This window comes from Poecilia mexicana, unplaced genomic scaffold (assembly GCF_051168715.1).
Source record: "Poecilia mexicana isolate PSO_F unplaced genomic scaffold, ASM5116871v1 scaffold_19, whole genome shotgun sequence".
NCBI classification, from domain to species: Eukaryota; Metazoa; Chordata; class Actinopteri; order Cyprinodontiformes; family Poeciliidae; genus Poecilia; species Poecilia mexicana.
This window is the reverse complement of record NW_028263388.1, coordinates 1,247,562-1,258,496: the sequence shown is the minus strand read 5'-3', so window position 1 is coordinate 1,258,496 and position 10,935 is coordinate 1,247,562. Positions and strand designations below refer to the sequence as shown.

The following is a 10,935-nucleotide window of genomic DNA, read 5'->3' as shown; positions in this document are numbered from 1 at the left end:
CGATCAGGGTTGGGATGCAGAACGCTGCAATTAAACGGCTTGTTTCTTGAAAACAGATGCATGAAATGAGCAGAGAACAGAAGAACTAAATGTTCGCACTTGTAGAAAAGAGCTAGCTACCATAAGCACAACCAGGTGAATAACGAATGTTTTTCAGATTTTACACTCAGGTAAACTACAGGTGTGATGTTGATTTGGACAGCTGTGCAAAAATCAGTTAATCAAGTTAAAGGACCAGGTAGTTTTTAGGAGAAATAGCAAATAAATGGACTAAATGTAGCTAAAATACGTTTATATGCTGACGACACTGTCGTTATAAAGTAGCCTGGCCAGGACCGGCAGGGGGCTAATTTTTATTTTTCAGATGAAATATTTAGTTTCTTTTAACTAAATGTTTAGTTAGAAGCTAATTATTTAGTTGGTTAATGAGTTTGAATTTTAATATTTAACTTTGTAACTGCATATTTAATCTGAGTTCAATATTTAGCTTACTAGCCAAATATTATTTAGCTTGCTGAACTAAATATTTAGTTTTAAGTTAAATAATATTTAGCTTGTTAACTATAAATATATAGTTTTAGCTAAATTTTTAGTTTTCTAGCTAAATGATATTTAGCTAGGAGCTAAAAATATGGTGAAAATATGACTTTGAAACATTAAACCCATTTTGTCTCCATCAGGTTAAATAAAATAAATGATTAATTTTTACTGTAGCTTCACAAGCGGCTCCTCATGGAAACCCGACTTGAAGCCAAACACTGACGCTCCACGTTGGTCTTTAAAAACACGTCAGTAGATCCTCTCCTTGTGTTTCAGCTGCAGGTTCCTCTGCAGACGCGTTTCGCTGTTTTGTTGTTCTGCTCACAGTCAAAGACTAATTTTATCGGCCTAACAGGGGAACAAAGGAGAGCAGGGGTCAGGCGGGGTCAAGACGGGAAGAGGAACGGCAGATTTTCCTTCCTGGAGCCGCCCATCGTTTTCTGAATCCACATATTTTCCCCTGGAGAGATTCTGATAAAAATATCTTATTAAAATAATTTAATCTGACTAAAAAGCTTCATGTTTAACAATCACTAACATCTAAACCTCATCAGTAGGTGTGTGAGGAGAGAAGGTGTTACAGAGAACGAGAGAAAATTTAACTTCAAACCAGAGAAATATCCTAAAATAGTTCTTTATGAGGCACAAACGGGATATTTACTCAGCCTCTGGCGCCCTCCTCCTTCTGCACCCAACGTTTTATATGCGAGTCAGTCTGCTAATGGACGTGTTTACAGAAGATTTGAACTGAAGATTTCAGGTAATGAAATAACAGAAATGACTTAAATTATACATAACAGTTTGTAAAAGGTCCGCTGTGAAACGATGCCAGCCGTTTCTCACGTTCTGTGAACAAGTTTGGTTTGTTTTGGCTAAAGTTCAGAATGTTTCTGGTTTGATTCACAAAGACAGGAGAGTTAAATATAAAGGGGTGAAATGCTGGTAAAACACTGAAAACCTTCAGCGTTCAACCACTGAACTTTTACACGTTTTGTTACGTTGCAACAATGAACCTCAAAGGTGCTTAACTGCGAATACGTAGTTTTAAAGGGCCGGTGTCGCTTAAAATCCACTTTTTTATCTGTCCACCATGTTTTCATGTTTTCCCTCATCAAAAACAAACCTGGAGCGTTGCCTTGATTCTTTCAAATCCTTTAATCACCATGGCAACCATTCAGCTGTTCAAAACGCCTGAGTGGACCTAGCCCCGCCCCCGAGGCGCAGCTCCTCCCCCACTCAGCTCCTTCAGACTAGCCAGCAGCAATAAGCAACCATCTGCTGGGCTCATTATAGGAGCTGCTGCTCAGAGCAGCGCTGGTAAAAACATTAAAGGGTTAATGGAGGATCCATGATGGGATGACTTCCTGGAGGCGGAGCTTCAGGAAGAGCAGAAGCTTCTTAAAGAGACAGAGGTCCAATTTCAAGGAGTTAAATTACCCCTCCATTTTTATGCAAAAAAAAAAAAATGAGGTAGGTTTACCAGAAAAAACTCAGAAATTTTCTAGAAAAAAAAGAAAAAGTTCTGATTTTAAAAAGTCAAAAATTGGCTAAAAAAAATAGAAAAGTTTTAGATTAATCTCAGAAATGTTCAAGTTTTTTAAAAATGTATTTTATTCCTTTTGAATCTCAGAAACGTCTAAGTTAATCTAAACAGTGTTTACCTGCTCAGGTGTTTTCCTGCTGCTCTGTCTGACGTCTGTTGATGTGAGTTTTGTTGACGTTCAGGCCGAAATGACGATGTTTATTCCTGCTGGTCGTTCTTTCTGCTCCGTTTAGATCTGAATAAACACGAGAGGCGAAACGTTTCCAGAAACCATTTTTCATCTGCAGAGAAACGAACAGAAACAAAACGAGGAGCAGAAACGGCGACTGCCTGCTGAACTTTGACCTGATTTAAAGAGACAGCGACTCACATCCATCCATCCATCCATCCATCCATCCATCCAAAACATGATTAATATCCATAATTACTGGTAATCTGAATTATTATCCAATTATTTTATTTTTGGGAAGATGACATATTTTTTAAGCTCATTTTGCTTTAAATATCTCAGTTGTTTCATCTTCTGAACTTGGAGTTTAAACATTTTAATCCTAAATGTGAAAACCAGACGATGTTGCAGCGTTTCCAGGCTGTGATGTCACAAACGACCAGCCATAAACCTCAGCTGGAAATCCCCGCCGCCGGTTTTATTTTACTGACTCCGCCCTCCTCCAGCCTCCATCGCCGCGCCGCTTTCACACAGCGAGCCGCGGGGTCGTGGGGTCGCGACGCCCATTAGCTTCCTGACAGGAACGCCCCCCGCCCCGGAGCAGGGGCCGGGTTCCTCCTGAGCCTGGAGAGCCGCCGCTGTTTGTTTGCTCTGCGGCGTTTCCGTGAATTCTGACCCGGCAGGAAGCGGGACAATGGACCATTGTAGGAAAATACTTTCTGCTGCTGCAAACCTGACAGGAAAGGACAGAAAGACGGAGAGAGAGGGACAAGAAGAGGAGTGGGACAAATGGAGGACAGACGGGGCAGGCAGAAGACGGAGAAACTTTGTCACCTTGGTGACCCTTGACCCCTCCAGGTTTACCTTAGACTGGGCAGTATAATGTGTTTTCCAGGCACAAGGAGCCATTTTATGGCACTGTTCATCCATCCTTTAATGCGTCCATCTGTTCATGGATGTTAGCAAGATTACCTTCAGTTGTTATTTAAATACTATATTTACACAATATGATACATGTAAATTAATCTAACTCTCTGATTTAATGTCTTGAAATTGGGCCTCTGTCTCTTTAAGAAGCTCCTGCTCTTCCTGAAGCTCCGCCTCCAGGAAGTCGTCCCAACATGGCTCCTCCATTAACTCTTTAATGTTTCTACCAGTGTTGCTCTGAGCAGCAGCTCAGCAGCTGATTGCTAATTGCTGCTGGCTAGTCTGAAGGAGCTGAGAGGGGGAGGAGCTGCGCCTCGGAGGCGGGGCGAGGTTCACTCAGGCGTTTAGCAGCTGAATGGTTGCCATGGTGATTAAAGTGTTTATCAAACAGCATTAAGTGAACTGCAGTAAATTCTCAGGTGTTTGTTCTGAAGCTCTGCTCAGGTTTCTGCATTCAGGTAAAAACTTTGAGCCATTAAAAGGAAGAAAAGAAGGAAGAAAAGATCAGGCGGAAAGAGCTGCTGATTGCGACGAGTCACAGAGCCGCCGTGGTGTAAACTGTATGAACCGTTGTGTTTGGTTGACCTTTCCACAGAGCGGTGACCTCTAGAGCGAGGAGCGTTGGCGTGGTGAGGAATGTCTGCCTGAACCCTGGAAGGCCGACCCTGCATGTACTGGCTTCCCTCACACACACACACACACACACACACACACACACACACACACACACATTTGTCTGGCTATCTTTGTGGGGACTTTCCATTGACTTCCATTCATTTCTACAGCCTAAACCACCTTTACCCTTTCCCTAACCCTAACCAACCAAAACTCAATTCATACCTTAGCCCTAACTCTGACCCCTGACCCAAAAACAGGGTTTCCCCTCGTGGGGACCAGGCTCCGGTCCCCACGAGGAGCAATTGGTCCCCACAACGTAGAATATGTCAGGAAAATCGTCCCCACAAGGTATTACAAACACACACACACACAGCTGCATACTTTTACTGCAGCTTTGCATTAATAGCGTCATTATTTAATGGCAGCAGTCATAATCATTCATGAAGAATCTTTCATGCTCATGTGAGTCTCATGTTAACCCTTCAAATAAAGTTACCAAATATTGTTAGAAAAGTTGCAGCGTTAAAGATCAGCCTGAAAACTGCAGTCGGTGCGTTGAACCAAATGTCTGAGCTGCTGGAGTTTTACGAAGACGCTTCCTGTTTCCGTCTTTAAGGTTCTGGTTGGTTTTTAAACGGCCTCGGTAGCATTCCTCCTCCTGAGCCAGCAGGAAGCCAGGCCTGCGACCTTTCTGAGGTTGATTTCTGGAGCGCCATCTCGGCCGTAAATCTTCCAGTTTCAGCCGTTTATAGCCGCGTCCACTCAGACGGCCGGCCTCTCGCTACACTCTGTCCTCAGGGAGAAACCCAGACGTTTCGGTCAGAGCTGCAGGCCGAGCGGCCGACTCATGATGGCTGCTGCAAAAATAAAGGACTGGCTGACAAAGCAGAACGAGGCTCACTCTGCCCTGAAGCTCTAATTTCTTCTGAACGTGTGTGTGTGTGTGTGTGTGTGTGTGTGTGTGTGTGTGTGTGTGTTTGTGTTGAGTTTACAGGCGGTACAGCAGATCTTGTCAGCTGGGCAGAGCAGGCTAAAATTAAACTCAAGTGAGAGCAGCACTACTTTTGTCACTTGGAAAAGGATGTGCAGATTAGTGTAGAAGTGAATTTGTATGTTGAGTATTTAGCTCTAATGTAAGTATTTAGTTTGAAAGAGAAATATTTATGAATGTATGAATAACGATATAAAGGTAATTAGTCTCTCTTGGACCCTTTGTATTTAGGAGACTTGTGGTTCTGATTAAAAGTCACTAAACTGATGAGTTTCCATTTACTGGAACCGTAATTAAAACATGGAGACTTTCTATCGCATCAAACATTTTCCATTATCAGAAGATTTTATAATCATTTAGCATTAATTAGCTGCAGCCTGTGGGCCACATATGGCCCCTGCACCGCACTTTGAACACCCTCTGCTGCAGTTTTCTTTATGGTCAGGATGTAAACTCTTCACATTCACACGTTTGAAACCTTTTATCCACCGTTACCATGGCAACCGGTGGGCAGAAACAGCAGGAACAGAAAGGAAAAGCTCCATTGATCCTTCAGAGACGGATTCTCTCTCCGCCGGGCTCTGAAGGTTCATAACGGCTGCAAATGGAAAATATTAGGAGCACAAAGCAGTGACTCATCAACCAGAACCGCGTCGCTGAAACATCAAGACGTTTTCTGGCCCCATTTGGTTCTTCTGTTCGTCCTGAACCCGATTCATTCTGGTTTTACGATGGTTTGCTCTCCGTCGGGCCGGACTGAAGCGCACGGCTCCTCGCGGGCTGAAGACTCGCTGGACAGGCATTTCCTGTGGGCGGGGCCAATCTTCCAGCCAGGAACCCCACTTCCTGTCTGAGCGGCGCCGCGTCTGGGGCGGCTCGTTCACGTCGAATCAAACTTCCTCCTGGTGGAGCGACGTGAAAACGTCTGACCTGAATGAACCCCACGGTGGTGGCAGCAGCATGCTGAGGGGTTTAGTTTAGACAGATATAAGGTTCCATATTGATGCATTAAAGAGCAATTAACTTTTGTTTAAAAAGTTCATAATTCATTTTATTTGTTTTTTATTTATTTTATTTAAAATGTTTTTCACTTCCTGTGTTAAATGTTAAGAATTTAAAGTTTGTTCTTCTATTATTATATAAACAGAAAATTATCTCAGAACAGTTTTATTGCTTATCTTGATATCATAATTATAATTTATGCAGTTTTGTGTTTATCATATAAATTCCAATCAAGCTGCTGAATCTGATGTTTGGTGTCAGAAAATGCCAGTAAATGTTGGGAGCTTCGGTTATTAACCGACCGTTTCACCAGGAGAATCGGCTCCCTGTGAGGTTGACGTGTTTCTGACCGAACGCTGCAGCAGCCAACAGGAAGTCTGGGCCAGAGAGTTTTTACAACCCAGGAATAATAAAAACATCCCAAAACGCCGATTTGAAACAAATCCTGGCCTGTCATTAATGTTTCTGGGCGATAAATCGTCCCAGAAGTTATCGTGATAAACGATAATTTTGATGTTTTGAGATCATTTTCCAGTAACATGATGCCAGAATCTCAACCTTCACCTGCTGATGAACATTTAACACGGGAACAGAAGGACATTTTAAATAAACAAAATAAAATCAATTATAAATTTACTGTGAACAAAATGACCTTAAAAAAAGACCAAAACACCAAACTGAAACTTTTATCATCCAGTTTTTGGTAGGAAGAGAAAAATGATAAATCATAAAAATGGAAATTGAGGTTTTTTTTTATCATGTGATTAGTTGATTTATTGTTTATTGTGACAGGACCAACTGTATTCAATCTTCAAAGTAACATAAAAAGAAGATGGATGAAACCAGAACCAACCGGTCCAGTCCCAGCAGCCGGACCTGCTCAGTAGATGAAACCATACAGGTTGGAAAATATGAATAAAAAATATGGATTTTACCTCCACAAATGGCTCTTTCTGAAGGATTATATGAAAGTTTTTGTCTATTTGCTGCTTTTCTTTCTCGTAGGAATAAAGTTTGTGGAGTATTTCTGAGAGTCTGCTGCCCCCTTGTGGCCAAGCAAATCCCCGCAGGACCAGATTTATTTAAATTGTTTATTTAAGGATGAAAAATGGAAACATTTCTTTAAAACCGGTTGGATGGTGATGGAGCGCTACGGCCACACAAATAAAACTAGGAGGACAAAGTCATAATAAGAGAAGAAGAATAAAGTTATATTTCAATAATTATATTTTCAGAATAAAGTATTATTACAATACTGCCACTTTATGCTCGTAACATTTCGACTATTCTCTTTATGACTTTAGTCTCATTAACTGTTCATAATAGTGACTTTAGTTTGATGTTGAATTTATTCTCCTAATATGATTTCATTCTTGTTTAGTCTCATAAATAAAGGAAATAATATGAATTTATTAATTGTATTACTTTAAGCTTGTCATTTTTTAAAATGTTCTTAATTTTTGACTTCATTCTCTTCATTTTTTTAACTTTATTTTCATAATGTTGTGACTTTATCCTTTAGTTTTCTTGTGTGATGTTCTCAGCGTGGCCCTCGGTTGTTTCTCTCATTCTTTATTTTTCTCACACAGCGAGTAGAGAAGCTCGATTTGCTCGGCGTCTTGGAATCCCGGCCTGCAGGGAAACAAAGATGGCGGTAGAACCTGCAGCTGAACCGTCGTCGGACGGTTTTCCGGCTCGACTCTCACCGTCCGGGCGTCTCCAGGATGAGCGGGACTCCGTCCAGCCTCGGCTCGTTGACGACGTCCCGGAACGCCGAGAGCCCGATGTTTCCTTTCCCGATGTCTTCATGCCGGTCCAGGTTGCAGCCGAGTTTTCCTGCAGAGAGCAGCAGACCGAGGTTGAATAAAACCAACAAACATTTGGGTTAGAAAACGGTAATTAATGGAAAAACTTTAAGCAACTGGAACTAAATCGCACTAAAACTGAAGTTTTAGTTAAGATATCCTTTGTTTTCATGTTTATGAATCGATTCATCAGCCTTTTGAATTGATGTGAAATTTATATTTTTCCCCACAGAAGCAGTTTACGGCACGCAGCATTCCTTTATGCAACACTGCAAAAGTTTGGGGAAAAGATCAGATTTGTTAGAAATGCATCTTCTGCCAAGTCTTCATCCTGACCGATGCAGACAGAATCACTTTGCCTTCATTTCTTTTAATTCTGCACCTAGAAATTAATCAGCGTATGAAAAAACTAAAACTACTGTTATAACCAATGAAAACAAAACAATATTTAATTAATAGAACACTGTAAAAACTAATTGAAACAAACTGAATTAAACTAAGTTAAATTGTTGTGATCCTGCAGAAACGTTGGAAACGTGGATCTCAGGTTTTTCCAGCTGCACCTTTGGAGTCGTTCAGGTGAACCGCTCTCAGGTAGCGAAGCCCCACTTCCTGATCAAACTGATCCAACATGGCCGCCACGCCGCCGTCTGCTGCCAGGTCGTGACCTTAACAGAAGAAACGGAAAACGATCTGAAACGTTCTGAGCTGGTGGCTCTGCTGCGACGGGAAGCGGCGGAGTGTCACCTGCAGCGAAGGCGTGGCAGGTGTCCAGACACACCCCCACTCTGCTCCGGTCCCGGACCCGCTCGATGACCCGCCGCAGCTCACAGAACCGACCCCCCACTGTGCTGCCCTGACCGCTCATGTTCTCCAGCACTGAGCCACAAAGAAACTATTTATGTCTAGTTTATAATATAAATATATTAGTGCACTTCAAATAAGACAAAACCAACTTACTAGTAACTTTTCTGGAGCTTATTTAAGTCAGTAAATCCTTAATACTGATGAAAAAGTTCTGGTTCCACTTGCAGATTATTTCACTCATAACATGAGAAAAATATTTACATTTAAATTAAATCATCTGCCAGTGGAACTAGAACTTATTCATCAATATTAAGGATTTACTGACTTAAAATAAGATCCTGTCTCTTGCTGAAAAGTTACTAGTAAGTTAGTTTTGTCTTATTTGAAGTGCACTAATATATTTATATCATAAACTAGACATAAACACCTGGTTAGTTTTCGTGTTGATCGTCGCAGCAGAACCAGCTCCGACCTTGCCTGGATGTTTTTGTGCTTGTTGTTGCTCCGTACCTGTGACCACAGCAGGAGTCTGCTGGTGAGCGTGGTTGATGGCTGCGGCGATCTTGTCCAGGCACTGCTGGGTGCTGATGGCGCCCAGCGAGGATCCGGGGTGGAAGTTGTAGAGGCGGAGGCCGAGGCGGCTGCAGCGGCTCAGCTCGTCCACCAGCAGGGCGCGGCTCTTCTCGGACACGTCTGCAGCGGAGCGGAGCGCAAACTCAGAGGTCCGGCCGACCCGAGGCGACCGGCACACGGAAGGACAAACCGTCTCTGGGCGATCCGCAGTTCATCAGGTAGGAGCCGTGAGGCAGGATGTGAGCCGGGTCGAAGCCGAGTTCAGAGCATCTCTCCTGGAACCGATCCGCAGCGGCCGGGTCCAGCGCCGGCCTCTTCCACGAGCGCTGAGAGCCCAGAAACAGAGCAAAGGCGCCGGCGCCGAGCGCCGCGCTGGACTCCACCGCCTTCCAGATCCCTCCTGCAGAGACGCACCAGTGGATGTCCTGACTCATCTCTGCAGTCGTGCTGCTACAGGGCTGCTGGTGGACAAACTGGCCACTTTTCCTCACTTTCTTCTCCTACTACTCTCCCATTTGCACAATTTGCTGTTATTTAAACTGTTAACTTTCTGTTTTCTGTCAGGAAAAACCATCGGATGAGATGCTGCTGCCAGCAGTTAATCGTTCTGCTGCTGTTGACCTAAAACTGGACTGAACTCATTTCTCTGCTGGAGGAAGTGAAGTTTACCTTGAATACCAACATGAGCTCCGATGTGTTTGTTGTTTATCCTGATCCTCCTTCGCCTGTCTCCTCGCTCCTCATCTTCGGTTTCATCTCCCAAAGCTTCACTTTTCCTTTTCCTCGCTGCTGCCATCCTGTCAAGGAAAAGTTACCACTTCAATCACAGCCAGAGATCTGCTTTTGTGATTTTAGTTCAGGCCCAAATGACCTGAGATGTACCGAAGAATATTAGGGCCAGTGAAAAAAAGAGATCTGAATTTAATTTTATAATTATGAGAGAAAAGTTGGAATTCTGATTTAAAAAAAAGAAAATGTTGGATTTCTGGTATTAAATGTATAATTATGAGCAACAAAGTAAATCCATCCATCCATTTTCTGTACACCCTTATCCCTAGCGAGGTCGGGGGGTTGCTGGTGCCCATCTCCAGCAACGTTCCAGGTGAGACAAAAAAGTAAATCCTTTGACTTTAATTAGAGGGATAACATCATTTTGTGGAAAAAAGAATTAATTCTGAGATTAAATCAGAATTCTGACAAAAAAAGGGTAAAATTCTTGGATTAAATTTTTAATTCTGGGATTAAAGTCAGAATCCCGAGAAAAGTAAAATCAGAAGCTGATTTTGACTTTATAAAAACGTATTTTGGAATTATTTCTGGAGATGATCATACAAGGAATGATTTTATATAAAATCAATAAAATTGTTTATAATCCTGACCATCCTCTTCATGAGATAATCTTAGAGCGTCTTAAGTCAGAGGTTTCTTCTTATTCGCTGTAATACAGACCGCTACCGGAGATCTTTCTTGCCAATATCTACAGTGACTAAAGAATTTGAACGACATTTAATTTCCCATTGGGATCAATAAAGTACTCTTATATTTGTAACTTTCAACTCCAACGTAGTATTTAGCTACCAGAGCTAGGAAATAAACTCATTAGCAGCATCTCGTTAAAAACAAACAACAAAAGAGAAAGATTCCCCGCTGCTGCTTCTGGCTAACCACATGCCGTAAAAACGAGAAAATTTCTCACTTTAACCGTGTAAAGATACGGTCCTCCGACGGATGCCGGCTTCTTAAAAAGGCATAAAAGGCTCCCTCCGACTCTCCATCTTCTCACTCTGTTTCTGAACGACACTGGAACGCTCCCGTCCCGTACAGACGCTATGCAAAGCGGCGTGAAATTAGCGTGAGGTCTGTGAAGGTCAGCAGGCTGTTTTACCGATTCCTCCCGCCGGGATCCGGCCAGTCAGAGCGCTTCCTCGCAGCTGCTTCGGGCTGCCCATTGGAGACGCTA

General features: G+C 42.7%; 1 protein-coding gene across 1 annotated transcript; it reads right to left on the bottom strand.

Moving 5' to 3' along the window:
- Positions 1–6,867: 6,867 nt before the first annotated feature.
- LOC106925739 (uncharacterized) lies at positions 6,868–10,806 on the bottom strand. The gene is made up of 8 exons (XM_015000209.2): positions 10,672–10,806; positions 9,645–9,772; positions 9,166–9,375; positions 8,913–9,095; positions 8,343–8,474; positions 8,159–8,263; positions 7,497–7,626; positions 6,868–7,422 (listed from the first exon to the last, which is right to left on the bottom strand). The coding sequence occupies exons 2-8, from the start codon at positions 9,769–9,771 to the stop codon at positions 7,356–7,358; spliced, it is 954 nt and encodes a 317-aa protein (XP_014855695.2). The 5' UTR covers position 9,772; positions 10,672–10,806; the 3' UTR covers positions 6,868–7,355.
- Positions 10,807–10,935: the final 129 nt, after the last annotated feature.